This window comes from Oreochromis niloticus, linkage group LG1 (genome assembly GCF_001858045.2).
Source record: "Oreochromis niloticus isolate F11D_XX linkage group LG1, O_niloticus_UMD_NMBU, whole genome shotgun sequence".
Classification (NCBI taxonomy): domain Eukaryota; kingdom Metazoa; phylum Chordata; class Actinopteri; order Cichliformes; family Cichlidae; genus Oreochromis; species Oreochromis niloticus.
In genome coordinates this window covers 22215627-22238701 of record NC_031965.2, presented here as the reverse complement: position 1 = coordinate 22238701, position 23075 = coordinate 22215627, and the positions used below count along the sequence as shown (strand labels likewise).

At 39.6% G+C, this 23075-nt stretch overlaps 1 protein-coding gene across 3 annotated transcripts in view; it reads left to right on the top strand.

Annotated features, from left to right (window-relative positions):
- The window catches only part of cgnl1 (cingulin-like 1), a 32528-nt gene that overhangs the window by 4994 nt on the left and 4459 nt on the right, over positions 1-23075 (top strand). For all 3 annotated transcript variants that reach the window (XM_025906475.1, XM_005467067.3, XM_005467068.4), the window contains exons 3-14: positions 158-252; positions 2022-2127; positions 2515-2616; positions 3165-3301; positions 5243-5381; positions 5703-5915; positions 16231-16437; positions 16556-16660; positions 16745-16897; positions 17584-17754; positions 19931-20092; positions 20282-20371. In XM_025906475.1, coding sequence (XP_025762260.1) covers positions 158-252; positions 2022-2127; positions 2515-2616; positions 3165-3301; positions 5243-5381; positions 5703-5915; positions 16231-16437; positions 16556-16660; positions 16745-16897; positions 17584-17754; positions 19931-20092; positions 20282-20371 — 1680 coding nt within the window. The remainder of the gene's footprint in view (positions 1-157; positions 253-2021; positions 2128-2514; positions 2617-3164; positions 3302-5242; positions 5382-5702; positions 5916-16230; positions 16438-16555; positions 16661-16744; positions 16898-17583; positions 17755-19930; positions 20093-20281; positions 20372-23075) is intronic.

Genomic DNA, 23075 nt, shown 5'->3' with positions numbered 1-23075 from the left:
AAATGTCAGACCATTATCACTGGATCCTACATTTGTTTGTTTTAAGTTGTGTTTCGTTTTAATTTAAAGTAAAATAAGTTTAAAATATGATCTATGAGAGAAGTGTTCCTCTCTTTTATTTTGTTAACATCTCACTCTCTCTTCCTGACATATCCAGGCAACACCTGATCTCCTGAAAGGTCAGCAGGAGCTGTCACAACAAACAAATGAAGAGACAGCAAAACAGATTTTGTTCAGTTACCTTAAAGATGGGTAAGTCTGAACTTTATCCCATACAAAATGTGACCAGATATTGTGGAAACATCTTGACTCAAGAACTGAGTGTTGTTCACACAAAGGAAGATACCATTCTGTGGAAGTAAATTAATGTGCCTTTTTTATCTGAGCTGGACTGTTTGTGATAAAAACGAAGGAATGTGCTCTTCGTACCCTCCCATCCAGGCTGTGAGGGATCCAGTTGTCTGGAATTTGTTTTCTTGCAGAATCCCACTTTTAGTCAGCTTTGTTCTTGGTGTAGTGTGAAATGATGGTTAAAATCCTGTTTTTCTGTAGAGGAGGCGATCTGTCTCGGAAAAAATTTCATCGAGTTTGCATTTAGGCTATGGATACCAGTGAGTCTTTCAGTAGTTAAACAGTTAATACTGTCATCAGTAACAATTTCATCGAGAGAGTTTTCTAATACAGTCACTACAGTTTCTGGATGTGTTATTGAATTGGGGTATTGTAGAAGTCGAACAGGAAGCTGTTTGGGTGTGTCGGGCCACAGGTCAGGAGCCACAGGACAAATGAAAGGAAGCACAGATGGAAGTGCAGGGGCTGAAACTGAACTACATTCCCAAGGCCCAGAAGAAAAACATGCAGCAACAGGGGTTATAACGGTTTAATGAAAATCATGTGTATGAGGAGAGGGGAGGTTTAAGGGGTTTGGCTTTCAGTGTCAGTCTCGCCATTTATTGAAATAATCTATCGCTGCTGTCAAGTGAAAGTGGCGCAACTTCAGTTTTGTTGATTTTATGTTTTCACCCAAACTAAAGGATTAAATGTTCTTCTGTGAGTTTAGAAAATCCCCTGATCTTCGGGCTTTCAGACATCTGTTGATGATCTCAGAAATGGGCATTGTTCAACGCAGAGGACCAAGCTGCTTTTTAAACTCAGGAGGAGTTGAAGTTGGAGGAAATTAATGTTTTTTACTGTTTAGAACAATGGGTTTGTTTGTTAGTTTTTAAAGACATTTGAAAAGAATGGGGCTGGAGTAGAAACTTTGTGGGTGTGGTTGTCCTTCTACCAAATACTGTAAATCCCAGCTTCTTCCTCATCACCATCTTTTGTTTCAGTAATTATTATATTATTTGGGCGGGTGGCTGTAGCTCAAGAGGCAGAGCCAGGCCATCTACTAACCCTTGGGCAAGATGCTAACCCCAAGTTTGTCTATGATGGATCCATCAGAGTGTGAATGTGTGTGAATGTTAGAAAAAAAGCAATTAAACATAGAAAAAAGTGGTTGTGTGAATGGGTGACTGAGGCATGTTATATAAAGTGCTTTGAGTTCTCAGGTAGGGTAGAAAAGTGCTGTGTAAGCGCCGGTCCATTTACCATCTAAAATAAACGAAAACTACACCTGACTACAGAAGTTTACTCACGATTTCTATTGGAATAGGAATGGTGAGATCTCTTAGCCACTGTAGCCATTTTTTAATATATAATAGAAAAACTGAACTGTATATATTTATATAGCTGCATTTTATATACCAATGTAGTCCAGAAAATAAAATACACTGCCTATATGGATTGTGTTCATGTGCCTCACAGTTTATTGGATGGCTATAATGGCGCTGTTTGTGCTGTGAGGTGTCACTTCCAGGCAGCATGATCCTTTCTCCTTCTAAGGAGGGGAATAAGCTACTGTTTTCCCAGAACAATCTGGGATTAACTCCTGGCCACCACAACACTGAAATAAAGTTTTTGAAACCTTTGATAAGCAGAGTGTTTTAACGTAACTGTCTGTGTGCACACGTCTGCAGGAGCAATGATAATGACGAGATGACGAAGAAAAAGGTCAACCTTGTCTTTGAGAAGATACAGACATTGAAGTCTCGGGCCACTGCAAGTGCGCAAGGCGACAACAAAGTAAGGCCATGTTATGTCATTCTGCTTGTGCACAGTGGTAGTCTACAGTTACAGTGTTAAATGCCAACGAGATGTCAAACAAGATGTCATCTTTATGCATCTTTATATCAAAATTGGTGGTGATTGGGGTGGTGTAAAAGGGCAGCACCAGCTTAATTCTTTAGTCTGCCTACCATTAAATGGGTGGGAGATGAGCCAGACTGGTTTCATTATTAAAATTTATTTTTATATTGTGTGCTTTCATGAGATGTTAACACCAAAGCTGTTTACTGTCACCTGAAGATTATTTAATTTATCAGGGTACTACTGTCCAAAGATCCAGTCTCCATTTGTATTTGTAATGGATTAATAAGAAATAAGCACCTCTAAACTGTTTGTTTTCTCCAGGCTCAGGATCTTGCTGCTCAGACCAAAGCTCTGCAGGAGCAAAACGCTGAACTGGAGAAAGAAATGTCTGAACTGAAAAGACAACTAGAGGAACTAAGCATGGTAAGAACAGCGCAACTGTCTCTATGACCAGCTTGTTTATGTTGGTTTTATTGCTTAACTTGTTGTTATTTGAGAATATCCTTTAATCAAGGGTTTGGCTGAAAAGGAGCTTTACAGGATTACTGTTCAACTAGCTGAATTTAAAGACTAGTGTTTGGGTGTAGCATTGACTAAGCTTAGTACAAAGGGTAACAGAATAATGCAACAAATAGGCTACTCCCTTGAAAACTCATAATTCTGTTGATCTGTTAGGTAAGGGATTAAATAAGAAGTTAAATAATCAAATATGGATAGTGTTGGCAAGGCGTTGACTTTGGGGTAAAATATGTGCCATTGATATGTTGATGGTATATCAATGGCACTGCTTGCGATACTTAAAGCATGTCCTGTAATCAAAAAACGCTGAATCCTCAAATTTACTTTCAGCAAACAATAAATAAAAATGTTCAGTTCAAATGCTAAAGCTTAGTTCAAGAAATGTAAAAGACTAGATGCGTGTCTCCACTTAAACACACAAGCTGTAATAACCTTGTTATTTTTACTTACAGAAAAATCAGGCTGACAAAAGGACGGCTGCAGATTTGAAGGAGCTGCAGGAGAACCTACAGCAGAGCATGGAAGAGTGCAAGCAACTGAAGGCAAAACTTGCCAAAACAGAAGCTGACCTACAGACCACAGTGGAAGAGTAAGTGTAAAGGAGGTGCAGATTGCCTCCTCAAGAGGCGTATTAAATAAAATATTTTATAAGCAGTTAATTTCAAATAAATAAATGGGTATTTTTTTGTCAGCTGCCTCTCCAGTGAGTCTCTCATCCTGCAGATGAACTCTGATCTCACCGTGTTGAATTGCAGCTTGTGATGGTAGACTTTGTTTTCCTGTGGAGCCTTTGTTAGTTTATTGATTCCCCACCTGCTGCTTGTTCTAGTAAGAGTGGTCCCACAGCTTTCAGTGGATCACCAAATCAAAGTCTATCATCACCAGCTGCAGTCCAACACGGTGATGAAATAAATGACAAAATGTTTCACCTTAAGAAATGAAAAAAAAAAAGGTAATTTTTAATAAATGGCAGCAACACATCTTTAAAAAGTTGGGACAGGGCCATGTTTACAGCTGTGTAGCTTCTTTTAACATCAGTCTGTAAAACATCAGTGAACTGAGGAGACAAGTTTTTGAACTTTTGCTCAGCAGTCCATTTTCCATTTCACGATACACCAAATGTTTCAGTTGGTGAAAGATTTGGACTTTCGACCTGCAGGGCAGCAGGCTCAGCACCTGGACTCTTCTACTATGAAGCCATGCCATTGTAATAGATGCAATATGTGGTTTAGCATTGTCTTGCTGAAATACGCAAGGACTTGAGAAAAAAAATAAACAAACCCAAAAGTGACCTGGATTGGAGCATATGTTGCTCAAACACCTCTGTATACCTTTCAGTATTGATGGTGACTTTCCCATGGTGTAAGCTGCCAATACCATAGGGACTAATGCACCCCCATAACCCACACATACTGGATTTTTGTTGTTTTTTGTCCTGAAGGGATTAAAACTGGAAGTGCATGTGGTGGCACTAGCCATGAAGCCCCCACATGGGTAGTTGAGAACATACTCAAAGCCAGTGGGTGAAGCGCCTCCTTTTTTCAGGTGTATCAAAGTGTGATTTAAGTAACAGTAATGGAGATCTGTTGTTGAAACGGCCCAGACTGTTAAAAGTTACTGTGGTTACCATGTCAGTACCTCTGTGTTATAGTATATAACACAGAGGTACTGACTGTGTATATAACTGTGTATATAACTCTTTGTGTCCCCATGAGTTTGCTAGGTTTATCTTTTACCCTCCATATTCCTGTGTGCTTGGTGACTCATTTACCATTCAGTCACAGCACTAACTGTCCCGTTCCATGCTGCTTTACGTGTAATTGTTTTCACAGTCATTCAAGTACAGTGTCGCCACTATTCATAGCTTCCTTGTTTTGTTTTGAGCTCTGCACGGTTGAAAAGGAAATTGTAGCAAAGTTGCCAATCTTTGAGCCAATGGTTTTTATGTTTTTTCATGCCGTTGGGCCTTTTATCATAATGTTTTGTTCTGTGAATCCAGGATCTTTAATTATCATTTCCTTGTTCTTCAGTTTATTTTCTGCAGCTTCAGCTTAGCTGTGCTTTTCAGCTTGAAGAGTAACAAAGACGTCTTTACTCCACTGACTCTTTTCTGTAAAATTAATTTAGCTTTTATGTCCAGCTGCAAATCAATCAGGGACATTTCTGTTTATGCTGTCTACTCTTGAATCAGTATGTTACCTTTAAAAAATAAATAAATAAATAATTTGTAAAAATTATAGTATGTTGCATTTGAGGCCAGTCTTTATCAATATATTACTGTGTGGTTTTTGTTTAAGGTGTCTCACATCACTTATCATCCTCTGCCTCAGAGATGTAGAAGCAGATTAGAAATTATTGGTTTTCAGTCATGCAGTTATTCATTTTAACGGGTGTGCATTACATTTAGCTCAACCACATTTGATGCCATTTGTACATGAATTAAGGCGCAGGTGCATGGGTATGTTTGTACATGTGTGCAGTGTATGAAAAGGACCTGTACCATGCTGTGACATGTTGAATGGTTTGTTAGGCTTTTCCAGGTGAAGATGGAAAGGGAGCAACACCAGACAGAGATCAGAGACCTGCAGGACCAGCTGTCAGAGATGCATGATGAACTCGACTCAGCCAAGAAGTCTGCTGCTGATGGAGAGAAAGACATGCTTATGGTGGTGAGGCCTTGTTACAGAAAGCAAAATACATTTTTATTGTTCTTGCATTTTTTTTTTTTTTACACATTGCATAAGGGTTAGTTAACTTTATTCATAAAACAGTATAGAAGATTTAAGCTTTAGAAATTTTAAGTTCCTGTTTCACGTAATATTCAAAAGACCTAAACGCAGCCCGTATAGCAATTAACCTGTCACTGATTTCCTAAATTCTTTACATTGTAGCTAAAATGATCACATTGACATCATAGTTGCTGAAAGCTGTGATGTTTTTTTGCTGCAAATTCTGGACTAAAATTGTCAAAATGTCTGCATTTTCCATAGGAGATGATGCAGCTCAAGGTGGAAATGCAGGAAGCTATCCTAGCCAAAGAGGAACAGGAGGAGGTGCTGAGGAGGCGAGAAAGGGAGCTAACGGCTCTGAAAGGAGCTCTGAAGGAAGAGGTGGCCGCTCATGATCAGGAGCTGGATAAAATGAAGGAGCAGTACGAGAAGGAAATAAGCAAGCTGCAGACATCTTTGGAGGAGGCCAAGCAGGTAGTCAGCTTCCCATGTAGTTTCCCTCAGTTCCCTTCCTCCACTCTCCGCTACTTTGATTCCCTCTCTGTTTTCACCTTATTTGCCATCTCACCCCCAGGACAGTGTTACAGAGAGGTGTGGATATAAGCACAGTCAGGGGTCCTGTAACCCTGTATGCTGTGGATTTTAAGTTCAAGAGTTTGGTCCTCTGCTTTGAAGTGCCATTATTTACACTTTCAGTAGTTACACAGCTGTGACACTGAGTATGCAGATTCCGAGGCAGTTGGTTTTAAAATAGGCAGAACGATAAGCTTGGTCGTTTTAATCAGAGGAATTGCATTTCTATAAAAAAAGAAATACACGATAAGCATGAAAGGGAAGCAAAAAGGCCTTGTTGTTTTTTCTAATCCGCTGACCCTCAAAACTAATGCTCTTTAATTTATGTTGGTGAATAGTAGTTTCTCAAAACAACTTTACGCCTTAATAGAAATGTAGAAAACTGCTGCTAGCTCGTCTTTTAGCATATGTTGTACTAAACCATTAAACATTCATCTATTCAGTCTAAAGTTGTGCGATGTGAGTTGTTTGTTCTTTTCAGTGAAGTGGAAATTGACCTCCACTTGAGTTCACTGTGCATGAGCTGAGCCAACAAAGCAAACTGATAAAATGAAAACGAAACACTATGTAACATTTAAATGTCGCTCATCATCATTTTTCATGGGAAGTCTTTCTCACTGGCTTAGTCTTCTTACAAGGAGAACTTTTTAAAATTAGAATTTAGAAACTTTTGTCTGTATTTGTAAGTATTGCCTTACATTCAAGGTCATTATTGTAGCGCAGAGGCAAGTTTTATCATCATCATGGTGATTTCTGGCAAGCTTCACAACAGTCTTAAGAAGTCTGAAACATTCAGTATTATTTTGCGCTACTAGGAGATTAGTGTTAGTGATGGGCCATTCATTACTAGTAAATGGAAAAAGTGCATTTTCTAGTTAGAAGGGTCCTCATCTGTTTCAGAAATAAAAGAAGATGAGAAGAATAGCTTTGAATGGCACTGAAGATGCATTGTTGTCAGTAGGTTGCTTTTTGTGACCCACGTGTGTCCTGTTTATCTTCAAGAGTGGAACTTGTCCTTGTTCTCAGCTTCCTGGAGGCCTGGTGGGGGTCTACAGCATTGCTGTGTAACAAGGCTCTATGAGAACATTTCCTTTTGTCAAACAGACGTACTGCTCCCCTGAGGTCATCAGGGATTTACCCTAGGTGCATTGTAAACATTTGGCAAGATAAGGTCATTGTTTTTTCTCTTGTGAGGTATAAAAGCTGCCTCTTGTTGGATTGTTTCCTTTATTTTCCTTGAATTAATGTTTTCTCCAGTCTGGTGTATCGATTACTATGCACAACATGAAACTGTATCCATCTAAAGGAGTGGCGTCCCTTTACCAGTTTAATATATGATGTTTATGCTGGGCAACATGCAAGTAGGGAGAAAAAAATCTAAACAAATCAGCATGTAAGCCTGCCCAATCAAGAAAAAAATCACACCCATGATTGCTCAGTATGGAGATCATTACTATGTTTAACACAGTAACTCTTGTTTCAAGGCGGCTCAAAATGGACAAAAGTTTTTCTGAGTTGGTTTTGCCTTTCTTGTTTATCAAAAGTCAAAGCAACACCATAATTCTTTTATCTCCGTAATCTTGTTTTTTTTTATTTTTTGGTATTCATTTGTAATGGCATACAAATTTTGATTAAATAGACTGTCCTGCCAACATGTAAATAACACATTAAGTAAATCATTTTGCAGTCATAGCTAAAATTAAATATTGTGAAATCATCTGAATATTCCGCCCTGCCCTCTAACTGAAGTGCTACCTTTATTTAGGTGTCTTCCTCTTTGTTGGCCCTGATATTTGCGGTGACCGGTGCTCTTGTGGACAGAAATGCTGGAAAGTGGAACGCGAAATCCCTCTGTATACTAGTTAATTGCAGTGACGAGCCATCACTAATCTAATGAGCTGCCGTTCCTGATCGCGTCACGTCCCCTCTTCTCTCTGCACTCTGAAAGAGTGGGGGTAATTGTGGACCTCAGTTGCTGATGAATGATGAGTTTGTTTCACACAATAAAAGCAGCGGGGGTTGGGACATGCGGAATAAGTGGGTCAGTATGCTGCAAGAGAGGGGATGCAAGGCTGACCCCCGTGAAAGAAGGGTGGGGGGGCTGCTTTGTGTCTCAACTTAAAAGCTACATTGTGTTTTTGATGAGATGAAATGTATGGAATTTTATCTAGGCTGAAAAACGTTGGTCTTATTGTTTTAGGAAAATTAGCCAAAGCTTATTTAACAAGCATTAGCGCCATTCTTAATGTTCTGTAACTAAAGATATGTGCTCATTTTGAACTAGACATGTGCTAGTATGTGAAAAATGTGGAAAGATGAGGTGCGGTGAGTAGAGATTAGGGTTCGTTTCCAGGAATGTCGGGGTCAGAGTGGGGAATGTGCACCCTGTAGATCTCCTCCTTTACTCAGCTCCAGCTTTGTTATATTGTACCCGCTCCGATCTGCGGGAGAGGCTCAGATATTTTCATTTATTCCTCTTCAGGGTGCTGCAGTTGCTTCTCTATCGCTACAGTGCTCCATATTCTCAGTGTTAGAGGCTTTAAAAGGTCTCAGTCCTTCCTAACTGTAAAGACAGAGCCTCGTGCTTATCGCATCATTTCCAGCTCTTGTTATGTTTCACCTACAGATCCAAACCACAGTGTGTAATACAGCCATGTTGTTATCACGCTCTCATCTCTAACCTCAATCCCAAATGCTGTATTCTTCATTTCCTAACTCCACAGTTTCCACACAACACTCCACAGTGATCTCCTGTGGACCTAAATGCAGTTCATTTTCTGGCCTGTACCCTATCTCAGCCTGCCTCTCCAGTAATCTCTGCCAGTGTGTGAACTGAAGTCTCTCTGTCTGATCATCAAACTTGCGTAGCTCAGAGAAGAGTTCCCCCTCAGGCTTGTTTTGAAAGTAAAGACTTCAGCATGAGTCTGTGTGTTTGATGATAGCTCTGTATTTCCCAGCATAGCTTTGGGAGCTGATTTACCAGGCGACTGGGAAGAAGAGGCATGAGATGCAGGACAGCAAGCAAGGAAGGAAATGATTATCTTGACAGAGATGGCAAAGAATTAGCAGTTTATCCTTGTTGAAATATTAGGCGATTTACTTCTTGGTCTTCAAAGAGCTGTGGTGATAACTTTATAGATTGATGACTTTAAACGCTATGAAAACCAGGAACTAAATACCCTGCAGCTCAGTCAGTAGGTGTTCAGTTCAGAAAATGTTGCAGCACAGTTATACATGGGTCAGGTTTGTGTGAAACTAGGCAGTGGCCTGGATTTTTGTAGTTATTGTTTTTGCAGGAGCCCAATCTGCCAAATCATCTCGCAGAAGTCAAGTAAAACACTCATCTCCTGTTGAGATGTGCAGAGATGTTTGTTGTTCTGCTTTCTGTTTGGTTTGGCCACAAAGAGAGGAATCTGAACCTGTTTCATACTTTTGCATCTTGTATTTGGATTCATGCCAACAGGCTGCTTTGCCGCATGAAATTAAATGTGATAGTAAATGTGTGGGCCAAGGTTTCTGCGTTTGTGTTGTAAATTCTCTGGATTGACTTGTAGTGTGGGATGTGTATTATGGGTGTTTCTTTTCTCACTCATAGCTCTATTTCATTTTTGTCACCTTTGGCCTGAAACACTGGAATATGCAGTTTTCTGGTCTCTTTCTGTTTCTGCTGAAACTTTACTCAGCATTTGATTGAACTTTATTCTGGACTGTGATACCTGATTCTGACACTCTGTGGCCTATGAGTGAACAAATAGTGTTAAGACTGTTTGTTAAAGGCTTTAATTTATTTATTTTTTAAAAAGTGGTTCAGAATGCTTTACTTGTGCTGTACTTTGTCTTGCTTTAAATTTTCCTTAAATAAGAAACATCAGTGTCTCTTATAGAACATATTTAGTGCTTCTGGTCTCTGTTATGTTGTTACATCCCTGCAAAGGGGCTTTACACAGAGACTCTTTTAAAAGCTGGTTTCCAGAGGACAAGACTATATTTGATTACGCTTTTAACCAATGAGATTTCAGTTCTTCTCAGGTTTCACATTTTAATTTGTACTTCAATCCTTCCTTTCATTAGTACATGACAGGTCTCCTGTTGCAGTTAACCTTAGTTTTGTGTGTCTGTCAGGTATCTGTTTTTTAAATTAAAGATGGCTGTTGTATTTGTAACACATACTTTAAGTAGTTGAATCAAATCACAGCATCTGCACTCCCCGAATAAGTTTTTCCAAGTAATTTCCTGATATCAGTGTTGAGTTCAGATAATCTGATATCATGCAGAAAAGGCTGTGGGCTCTACATGACCTTGGGCGGTTTTATTTTCTTAAGTCATGTGTGTGTAGTAGTTCCTTTCCAACAAGGACAACAAAGAACTCCATCTGTCTAGCTGTCAAAAACTTAAAATCCACAGTGACAAGAACAGGATTAGTTAGAATAAGCAAGTGACATGCCGATAAATGCAAATAACACATCAAACACTCCCTCTGGTGCTTTGTGCACTGACAGTGTATAAAAAACTTCCTGTAGCCTTTAGTGCTTATTTTAGCAGATTTGCATACCTTTAACCTCTGTTTTGATTAAAGTTGGGAAGGTAGGAAATGTTAATATATTCTATTGAGAATTCATCTACAGAGAAAGCCAAAATGTTTTGGTGAGTGCTCCATCTGACTTAGCTTCCTGTCTTGAATCAGTTGTTGTACCTGCACAGATGGCGATGGTGGAGCTGATAAATTTTGAATGGTGAATTCTTAGCTGAGTCCCAAGCTGTTTTTACATATTATATATGTAATGCATTTCTTTAAAAACACGTTAATATTATTTTTAAAAAAGCACTACGTGGCTCAAATGGCTGCTCTAACAGGTGCTTTTCAGTAGGGCTGGTGGTTGTGCAAAGAGTAAAACCAAGAAAAGCATGCTAAATATTATGCAGTACAAGTGTATCTGTAGAACACTACTGAGACGGTCTGTCTTCTTCTTCTTGAAGAAACCTCCGGCAGAACCAGGCTCAGGGAGGGGCGGCCATCTGCTGCGACCGGTTGGGGTGAAAGAAGGAAAACGGGATGAAAGACATGCTGTGGAAGAGAGACAAAGATTAATAACAGATATGATTCGATGCAGAGAGGTCTATTAACACATAGTGAGTGAGAAAGGTGACTGGAAAGGAAAAACTCAACGCATCATGGGAATCCCCGGCAGCCTACGTCTATTGCAGCATAACTAAGGGAGGATTCAGGGTCACCTGGTCCAGCCCTAACTATATGCTTTAGCAAAAAGGAAAGTTTTAAGCCTAATCTTGAAAGTAGAGATAGTGTCTGTCTCCCGAATCCAAAGTGGAAGCTGGTTCCACAGAAGAGGGCCCTGAAAACTGAAGGCTCTCCCTCCCATTCTACTTTTAAATACTCTAGGGACAGCAAGTAGGCCTGCAGAGCGAGAGCGAAGTGCTCTAATAGGGTGATATGGCACTACAAGGTCATTAAGATAAGATGGGGCCTGATTATTTAAGACCTTGTATGTGAGGAGCAGGATTTTGAATTCAATTCTGGATTTAACAGGAAGCCAATGAAGGGAAGCCAAAACAGGAGAAATATGCTCTCTCTTTCTAGTCCCTGTCAGTACCCTTGCTGCAGCATTTTGGATCAGCTGAAGGCTTTTCAGCGAGTTTTTAGGACATCCTGATAATAAAGAATTACAGTAGTCCAGCCTGGAAGTAATAAATGCATGAACTAGTTTTTCAGCGTCACTCCGAGACAGGATATTTCTAATTTTAGAGATGTTGCGCAAATGGAAGAAAGCAGTCTTACATATTTGTTTAATACGTGCGTTGAAGGACAAGGTTCCTCACAGCATTACTGGAGGCCAAGGTAATGCCATGCAGAGTAAGAATCCGGTTAGATACCATATTTCTAAGATTTCTAAGACTGACACATATATACTTGTACCACCTGAATAGGTTTTCTTGGATTTTGTTCTTTGTACATCTATTAATTATTATCATTATAATCTTGAAGTTGCAGACTGGAAGCATAAAAAAAAACAAAAAAAACAAAACAAACCCAAATGAAAACAAAACACACAAAGAACAACACCAGGAATCAGGAGAGGGGGGGAAAGGATGACATTTTAGCAGCTGCCCGTGTGGAAAATGTATTAATTTGGAGAAGCTTCCTTTCTATCTGTTTACTGTAAATCTAATATTTAAAAATAACGTGTTCTTTGAATGTCTTAGAGTTGCATTTTGGATTTGTTTACTTGATGCCCAAGCATTTTAGGTGAAAGTTATTGTACTTAATAATCCGTTATATCCAGTGAAATGATCTTAAATTAATCTGTGATGTATAGAAGTTACTCTGACATGATCAACACTTTAGAAAAGAATAAACAGTAAAATCCTCAAACAGCTAAAGTTTGTTGCAAGGTCGGTAGGAAAAGCAGAGAAAGCCAAGATTTCACTGTAGCAAACGACTTAAGTATTTGCTTCACTTGAGCATTCGAGTCGCTTCAAAGACCGCACAAAGTTAGGTTAGTTAATGTGCAACTTTAGGTAAACAGTTAGAGTACACATGAGGTCCCAAGTCAATCTTTGAGTTTAGGGTAGAAGGACAAGTGTAACAGCAGTATAATCTTACTACATATTCTTCTTTGATATTTCACTAATACACTGAAGTCAACTTGTGTTGTTGGTCACAAGTTGAAGTGGTGATAAATGAATATAATAAATAGAAAAAATAAACAAATAATAGCTGATAAAGTGAGGTTTCTTTAGTACTAATCCTTCAGTGATTGCTGGGTAAACTTTAATACTGCTTTAACAAATGATTAACTTTAAGTACTAGTGAAAAGCAAGAGAATCAAGGCAGGAAAACCCTGAAGAAATGTAAAATTCAGTATTTCTCTAACAGCCAAATAAAAAAAGATTTTTATACTAGCAGTATGAACGCTTAAGTTCACAGGTGTTCCTGAAAAGACTGGCACAGAGGCGCTGATATTGTGAGATAAATGTGTTATAGTGCAGGTCTATTAAAGTCACTCAAAATAAATTAACGATGCAGATGGGAAACTTTTCATTAAAAACTGACTAATCATGTCACTGCATCCCCTCCCACTTCTTCCCACAGACAGCAGAAGGGTCTCTCTCCTTCTGGCTGGGTGGCTTTGCTCATGTTTTTAACACATGTGACCCAACGTGGGAAGTGGGACATGCAGAAATGGAGCACAGACACCATCATGCCACATCCTTTATTACTGTAGTTACAGCTTTGTTTATTGCCCGCAACACAATCATAGCTTAATCAGTAATTAAATCAGTAAATCCACATTTATTGCAGAGTTTAATCTTCCTAGAAAGTGGTCATAAAGATGGCTACCAGCATTTGTTGTCTATAAAACTGTTTTGTCAGCTTTTTAATGAGTTTTCAGCATTTTGAGGGCTGCTGTAACACAATTTGACATGGGACATCTGATCATCTCAAACATTTTAGCCTAAACTTAAACTTCAAACTGAGTATTTATTTATTCAATCAGAGGCCAGTTTATGGGAACAAATGAAACCGAAAATGTAACGCAATTTGATAAAGATACATCCATCCTGCAAAAAATGGGAATTATTATCATTTTCGTTATGTGGATAGGTGGTTAGGGAGGCAAGTAGATGAAAGAATGAATGTATAAAGAATCCTTTGCGAGCCAAAAACTCAGTCGCTCTTAAATGTTCAGTTTCAGGTTTTTTTTTCTAATCTTGGTTCTTTGTGATTTCATAGAGTTGGTACATGCAACCAGAAGAAATTTAACTAAAACCAGCAGACCAAGTCTCACTACAATATAAATAACAATGAGCATTATTTTGAACTGTGAATGATGCAAAACCACGGCAGTAGAGTCCAAGCCGAAAGCTGGAAATAGCTGTATGATATGTCATATTGCCTGAGACAGGTGTTGATTCAACATGGTCACTTTTGAGGCTGCAGTTTGTGCTGGTGAGAAATTGTATTATGTTATAAAAAAAGAGATTCCTTTCATTTTTTTATAACATCTACAGGTGTTTTTTGTGGTTCATCCATCTATCCAGGCATCCATTCATGCTGGAGCTTATCCTGACTGTCACACAGTGAAAGGCAGGATACACCCTGGGCAGGCTTGCAAAGCCAATGCATAGTCATAGTGGCCAATTTAAACTTGCCAGTTAACCTAACAGACATGTCTGGACTGTGGGAGGGAGCTAGGTTGCTTGGCAGGAACCCACGCAGGTATGTGGAGAACATACAAACTCACCACCCAAAGTCTCAGGCAACTGGTTGATTCAAATCCAGAACCTTCTTGCTTTGAGCCCGCCTCTTGCTCGTCTGACCAAACTAAATGATCCAGTAAGTGGGTGATGAGGGCAGTTATGTTGTGACAGTGGAAAACAGGTCTGACTGGCCTGAAACTGGGAGGCACCCATTGCGTATTTAATACAGGACGTGCCTCTTTGTACACACGGTGACGACAAGATGTGCTAACCAATGAGCACCTCATCACTCCATTAAATCAGTCATGAAAGGGCATTCAGGGGGTGACGAGACATTAAAAAAAAAAAAATTGTTTTAAATTGTAAATAAATTGTCTGACAATTTACAAAAGGAAACGTTTCCATGTTGCAGTTAAAATCTACTAACAGTTTGTTATCCTTACCTTTTTCAAAGATTAGATTAGGTTAGATAAGATTTTTACATGACACTCTTTCTGTGATTATGGTGTTTCTGTGGAAGGTGTTTGTAGCTCTTCAGTAAGAAAGTGCCAGAGAATGAATAACCAGTTTTTGGTTTCACTGTTTGCTTGCTTACATTTTTCCTTTCATCGATGTCTCACTGGCTGGCTGGATTACATCTTCAATCAGTTGGTTCTTAAACACAGGAGGCCTTGTGTGCTTTTGCGCATTAGTACACTCACACATACAAACACACCTGAAGTGTCTTACTTGGATATCAGCAGAGTGTGTGATGCATAACAAAGACTGACCCGCCTGCACATAAAGACCCGTATGATTGTACTATCGCAGTCCTTTTCCATATTTTCCCACCTTGAGCATGTATTTAATGTTTCACCACTTTCACCTCTGGCATATATTAAAATGGTGACAATAGAGTTTACAGATTTTGTTCTGTAATTTTGTGTTCACGGACATACGTGCGTGCATACCTCGCTGTACTGAGGCGGTAAACTGCCAAACCAGTTTCCTTACATTCCGCCTCCATGCCAAAAAGCACTTTTGTTTCCAAACAAACCTTTACAAGCCTGTTGCCTGCTGACGTTATTCAGCAGAAGGGTGTAAGCGCAACTAAAACCTGTTGTTATCTGTTGTGTGGATCTACTGTAGTCAGTTTTCTTTGTTTCTGGCTCCTCGCGCACTGACACATATATCTGGGTGTCTCCCGTTTCTTCTTTTCTGCACAGCACTCCACCCTGTGGATGGATATTAATAACAATTTCTTTACTACTACATTATTGATTTTGCTTTCATCCCCTTGGACAAAACACTGGCATACATGGGTTTTCCCATCTATACAACAGTTTTATCTTCTCTGACTCTGAACACAGGTTACCACCATAATACAAAAAGACTTGCACATGAGTTGATGTGAGATGTGCTCTAGAGTTTAACATCATTGTCTTTCAGCTGTCAGAAAAACATGCTGGCATTGATTAAAAGGAATTTACAATCTTGAAGGCATATGATTCAAGGGAATTAAAAAATTTGGAATACGTTTTCAACTAGAGCTTGTTCTTGACTTGTGTCATTACTCCACCCTGAAATGTAGGAGTTAAAGGATTTGCATTAGTAGATTTGGGCATAAGGCAAATTCAAAGGACTGGTGCACCTGAAACTTCATCTCTGTTATAACTGCAGACATACACACACACACAGCAGTCTGTAATAATCCCTGGTATTAGTGTAGTGCTAACCTAGCAGGCTAGCCTAACAGGTCTGCAATGCTAGCCTGCTGACCCTCAATCAGCAGAAGGTAATAAAAGCTCAGATTTAGTTACCTCCAATTGTGGTTTATTATGAAGTGTAAGAGAATTACAGGAAGGCCACTGGGGGACTGAGTATTACAAATGGCTTCTGTTATAAGGTATTTGAGTTGGTCTCAAATGTTCCATCATGCCTCATTATTCCACTTTCTGTTGAGTGTCACAGACTGCTGCTTCCTTTGTACTGAAGCCTTGTGTCTTGTTCTGATCTGCAGAGCAGCGCCACAGTGGTGCAAGAGAAGGCAGAAGTGGAGGCAGCCAAGGGTGTAGCAGAGGGCCAAGCAGGACGACTGACTCAAGAAGTCGAGAGACTCCGCAGACGGGCGCAGGAGCTGGAAAATGAGGTGGCCAAACTAAACCGAATTATTGACGAAGCCAAGCTGCAGGAGAGCAGGCTGGGGGATAAAGTTGGTCGACTGGAGGTAAGGGGTGGAGTTCCAGAGTTGCAACTATTATTAGTTTTGTTCTACACAGTCACTTGTAGCATCATTATATTTATACTAAATGACAGTCTCATATGCAACAATGTCCATTTAACAGAGAGAGAAAAAGCAACTTGAAGAATCTCTATCCGAAATTAAGGAGCAAGAAGAGGAGATGTCACGTGCAAACAGAGCGTTGACCATCCGACTTGAGGATGTGCAGGTAAGATTAGTAACACTTCACTGTGTTTGATAATACAGTTGCAAATGCACAACTTGACGCATTTGTTATTGTGTCATTCTGCAGAGAAACTTTACCAAACTGAGCAATGAACACAAGGATTTGGAGGAGAGGTTTCAAGAAGAGAGAAATCAGAAGGAGCAGTTAAAGAGCATGAAGAATGACATAGAGGATGAAAGAAGGCTGCTGGATCGTACAGTGGAAAAACTTCAGAAGGAGGTGAGTCTCTGAGTGTATATTTATTCACTAATTTACTTATTCACAGTGATCTGAATGAATTTCACACCGAATGTCTGCTTTTGTTATGCAGAGAATAGAATTTTAGATTATGCAAACAAGATGGAGGCCGTGTTCTTACTCAGTTTGACCTTTGTTGCAAAAATTATTTTCCAGACTCATTTCTAAAGCAGAGTAACCAAGAAAACTTTGATAAAAAACTTTTATTTAGAAGAGCGATGTTGACTCATTTTTAACATGCAGTCCTCATCAAATTACTTAAATTTAGTGCTGGATATCCCTGCTATAGTCATCTCAGGCACATGATTCATAGCTAAAAACCATCGTTTTGAAGAGTGAATGAAGTGATGGGCTGCATCAGGGCCCAGTATTATATTAAGATGGATTATTATGAACTGTGAGTCATCCAAAGCTACCTTGAATGTTCAAGAATAAAAGGTGTATAAAGGGTCCTGTTTAAAGGAGGCTTTCCAGAAGAATGTATTATTTTTTTGAGGTAGTTCATATTATATAATAACTCTATAAAAGCAGTCCAGTCCAATGTGTGAACAAATGATAAAATACTATCAAACTTGCATCTGAACCACATCATTATCTTTAAAATTCCCTACTTTTTCCTAACATCTTGCTTTCGTTTGCCTCTTCCGTCCCTGTCACCGTGCCTTCAGATGAACAACATCGTGGAGGCATCCCAGTCGTCCACTCGGGAGCTTCAGGAGCAGATTGATATTTATAAGGAGAAGAACCGCCGGGAGCTGGCAGAGCTGCAGAAGCTTCTCAAAGACCGAGGACAGGAATTGGAGAAGTACCTGGTGACTACCAAAACCCTACAAGATGAGGTAAACACGATAAGAAGAAACGACACAGTGGCCAGATCAAGGCCGTTATCAGTCAGCCTATCTGAGCCTTTCCAAGCAGACCAGCACATTATGAGCTATTGTTCTGAATCAGCCGGTTTGAGCACTCCTACCAACATCAATCTTTACTTTCAGAGAGTGATGTCAGCACTTAGGTATTTCTGCTTCCCACTGCCCTTTCAAACCCAAAGCATGATATTAAACTGAAAGAATTTAGCCAATTCAAGTCATAGAAAAGCTCTGTTTGTGTGTGACCCCTGGCATTGTCTTTAGTTGTGCAGTTTATCATTGTCAGCTCTTTGGAATGTGAAGAATGTTTTTGATGAAAGTGAATCATTTATGTTGAAATGAGTGTGCCTTAAGTTGTTTTATTTATACATAAAATATTTATTTAGGGAGGTAGGGCAGTTAAGATTTTCTTTATGGTGACATCTGAAACATGGTCAATGTGTGAGGCAAAAACGGTGTATGACATCAGTGAGTAATGCAGATAATGGTACAAAGATCACTAGACTCAGATTTTGTGTTTTTAGCATCTATCTGCATTTCTGGTATATCATTTCAGGGAGATATTGCGTGTAAAGTTATGATTATATAACTGATTAGCAGTGAGTTTAAATCTTTTGAGAGAATAAAAATTTGACACTTTCCTGTATTAGTGAATGTGTGAAAAAGAGTAAACGCGGCAAAAAGAATACTCAGTGGTACCATGTAGAGGTAATGAAATCTAGTTCTGCAAAGTGAATATTGTTTTTGTTGTTTGCTTTAGTAACATTCACACAGGGGAGGGTTCTGTACACATTTCTCCTGACTGCACAGTGAGGTAGAAGTTGTTGGAACTAATGTGCCAGTACAGGAAGAAAAGATGATGACTGTAAACAATGCAGATTTCAAAAATGGCTGTTTGCTAATAGGTCTTGAGGTAGGAAATGCATTAAACATGCTTGTTAGTCCTTAAGGATACACTCGGTGTCCCAGAGCTCTAACGCTGTAAACAAAGCAGCGCCTGTTTATAATGAAAACTCCACGGGTACCTTTTAAAAGAGGTTTTGGCGGACTCTGCCTTAATTTTTTTCTTTAAACCACAAGAGGCTGCCTTTCAAAAAAAAAAAATATGACAGGCCGTTTTATGTGAACTGTTCTCTGAAACCTGTAGTCATTAGTTGCAGGCTTTTTTCACATGTATAACAGGCCAGCCTTTAGTTTTACTGATTTGCTGATCTGGGCGAACATGCAGCTCCACATTGCATGTCTGTCTGTATGTGCAATGTGGTTGTGAGCAGAGTTCATTTGTCAAGATAAGGTCAGTGTCCAGGCTTTTCCTTTTTTTTCTGTCAGCATCCATGCTATGATATCTTTATCCTGCTGGTGCACAGGAAGAGGAGGATGTTAGCACTGTGAAATCATTGTTGTGAAAGCTGTGCTGGCTGATTCACATCCTCCTCCTCCACTTACCTTTCCCAAGAAATTCAGTGCTCTGGACTGCTTCATTTAGCCCACATTTTCCAGCTGTTCTCAAACGTTCCGATAGTCCTCTACTATATGAAAAGTAAGCTTCTTACATCCACCTTCTTTACTTTAATTATTGAGTGAGCATCTTGTACGTATAAACCTTTTTTTACAAGCCGACTATGAAGACAGCCTGAAGTTAGAAGTTTTACTCCACAGATTGTATAATCACATAAATCTCAAAATAGTAATCCAAAAGATGCACAACTATCCAGTTATACTTCTAATAATGCAGTGCCTTACTTAAAGTATTGCTTGGATCATTACATGAATAACCACATAACAATTTTATACTAATGGGCAAATATCTGTTGTGGGAGTAAAAAGAGGGCAGATGATGAATTTCCATTGTCTTAGCATTAAGCAGTGAGGGCAGTTTTCCAGCTGTGAGGGGCACTGCAGCTGAGGCAAACACTTACTGTGCTGGATGCATTAGTCACCCAGGGGAGTGTATATTATATCATATTAATACTATCGCTAAACAGTAACTAACTGTTGGTCATCACTTTAGAAGTAACACTTCATAAGATTAGAGTTGACGCTGAACAAGATAAAGTCACTATTTTAAAAGTGCTCAAATGTTCAAGGACCAGAAATAAAATGTATGTAATAAGATCATAGTGAAATATATAGATGTTTTCGGTTTTAGTTGTTGCGCCGGGAGGAGGAAGTGCGACAGTCTCAGAGGGAACGAGATGAGGCCTTGGTTAAGGAGAATACGCTGGAGAAAAGAGTTCGTGATCTTGAAGCAGAGGCTGAGAAAAACGCCTTGTCTAAAGAGGAAAAATCCAGACACGTCAAGCTCATGGAGGTACACAAGCTACTAATGACTTTGTTACAAATATTGGAAAAGACCAGAAATATCCTTTCAACATTTTTTACTTTAAAAGTTTTTTTTAAAGGCAAAATCTTAATTTCGCACAATTTTGTTTGAAGATTTACAGAGAGCAGTGATGGCAAAACACACTCTTTATAAAGATGTAACTGCTTCACTTTGCAGGAGAGGATTGCTCAGCTGGAGATGAACCTTGAAGAGGAGCGTCAAAGTGGAGACAATCTGATGGACAGGATAGACCGAGGAAGAGAGCAGGTGAAACACACTAACACTCAACACGTTTTCATCATCAGTGTTCACCTGTCCGTACCCACACAGACGTGTCTCTGTTCCATGTCAGTCTGTAAATGAGATCTAGATCTCCTGTCGCTTTGTCTTCCATTTCTAACATCATGATTGCAACCACTAATCTCTAAATGAAAAGAGACATTTGACCTACATGTAACAGCTTTGGGTCTCAGATGTGTCCTTAAAGAGTTGATGTGTGTGATTCTTGTGCAGGTTCATGGGTTTTTTCAAGTGTCTCTGTCTTTACATGTAATATCAGTACTCCAAAAAGTCTCTCTTTCTTTCTGGTCTGGATAAAGTGGATGGGTTATTGCTTTGTAAGATGATCTTGCATAATCATTCAGGTTGGCAGCTCGCCAGCATGGTCTAGGAGTGTCTATCCAATTTTCATGCATCAGCCACAAAAGGCCCCTCTTAATGCACCGCCTGAGCCAAAATATGCAAGCTGCCAAATGTCTCAAGTTTTCAGGTTGCGGAGTGCACTTGGAAATTATGCTTCAGTAACTTCGGCTTGAGAACAAATCTCATTCGTGTGCTAGAAGTCAGATTTTTTTTTTCCCGTCCTTGCAAGCAAATGCTCCAGTTTTCCTTCCTCTGTGATAAAGCTGCTGACAGAGACACTGTGAAGTAAGATTTAGATAAAGTGCATGTGCTTTTAACACTGTTGTTTGTTCATAGGGGAGATCTTAATAATCAGAGGGAGAAAGCTGGCTTGGGAGTTTAAAAAATAACAAAAAACTATGCAGCCACACATAGTCTTTTTTTATTATTATTTTTAAACAACTATCGGGGCCAAAGGCGGGCTTTTAAGATTTGGCTTTGGGACGAATTCCCTTCACATATTTTGAAGTTGTAACCAAAATTTTAAATAAAGTGAGTAGCGAAATGAAGAGAGCCCCAGTGCAATTCATCAGAGTATTTAAACCTGCATAAATGGTCCCCCCTTTAAAAAATCTTTGCAGAGAGGAAAGAGTGGCATTGTGACAAAGTGGCATTGGTTCAGCATGAGGCTGAGGTCGGTTGTCAAGGCAACACTCGAGCTTTGTGTGGCAAGAGTGGAGTAGGTTGAGTGCCAGCAGTGTGTGTGTGTGTGTGTGTGTGTGTGTGCGCCTGTGTGTGCGTGCGGGTATGTGCTGGTGCATGTGCTCAAATGTCTGTGGGGAGGAGAGAGAGGTGGGTGCAGGGCTATGGGGTGGAGGGCTGGTGCGGTTGCAGCGGAGGCAGCAGGAAGAACACCTGCGTCTCTCCTGGCACCAGGTGCTCCTCTCCTGTCTAAATGAGAGTAATCTCCCCTCTACTCTCCTGCCGTCTCTCACAAAGCAGATTAGTTTCGCTGTATGTTCCAGTCTGCTGATTCAGCTCCCTCAAGCACTGTGCTGGGTGCACCAGTTATAGGGGCCATCGTTCATCAGAGCAGCCCACTGTCACCCACTAATTGGCATAAAATATCACCAATTCTCAGCTCCTCTCACAAAGAGCCATCACTGCTGTATTGATTAGTTTTCATTCGCCCCTTTTCTTTTGAACTAGGTTATCACTGAACAGTCAGGCCTCTCTGAGTCGATCCAGTATCCACTGAGGTGATGTGTGATGACAGCAATACTGAAGGAATAGTTTTAGAAATTGTGCTAATCGCTGTTTTCTTCAGTGTCAGATGAGATTATCTGTACAGGTCTTATATCTGTATTTGTGAGATCTAATAATATCAACGTTAAACACAGAAACAAAACAAGTTGAGTTTATACCTCGTATTGATTCATTTACAAAAAACTCTTTTTCTTAAAAAAAACCAAAACATATATATGTTCATTCAAAACATAACACACCAGTCACAGACTGAGATTCATTAAAGTTTGTTCATTGTGGCTAGAGTTTTTTAAAAATACATTTCTGCATACAAACAATGTAGAAGAGTTTTTAGCACTCAAGCTGCTGTCAAACAGCGCTACTGAGCCGGGAGTGAGGACGTGCTCATGGAGTCATGAGTCTGATGGATTTACACAGGAATCATAACTTATGACATATATATATTTTTTTTTTTAAAAAGGAAAAAAAAGCCCTTTCCACATAAAGGGTGCATGACTTGCAGACATCTGTCTTCGCTAACCTCTTAACAGCCTTCTGCAAGTCAGACATTTATGTTAATGTTTGTTAATGCTTTATTCACACATAGTTACAATAATGACGAGAGTGCTACAGTAATAGTGATATTTGCCATACATGCATTTACCTGCATTTTTAGCAACAACGGTTGGCATCATACACCCTGCTGAATTAAGTGAAAACCACACATTTAAATGTTTAAATCTCCTACTTCTTGTGATCCCATCATCACAAGAACCAGCGCGTGCGTGCGTGCGTGCGTGCGTGCTGTAGCTGCCCCCGCCCCTGAGGCTCAGAAAGTGAGATCTCGCTCCTCGATTGGGAACACGAAAAATGCATCATAGACAAATGTTTTAATCTTATTGCAAATTAGGAACAGCTGATGAGATAAAACATCATTATGTGGTTGTTATTGCTGTTTAGGGCATTCTCTGGTGAGCTGAGCAACTCACAAAGATACACAAGAGGTGTGCACAGTCCTAATTTTGTGTGAAGCTATCTGTCATTTTTGTCTGCCTGCAGTTAAAACCTTTCTAGGTCCACCCAAATAAGGTTCAGATAACAACTT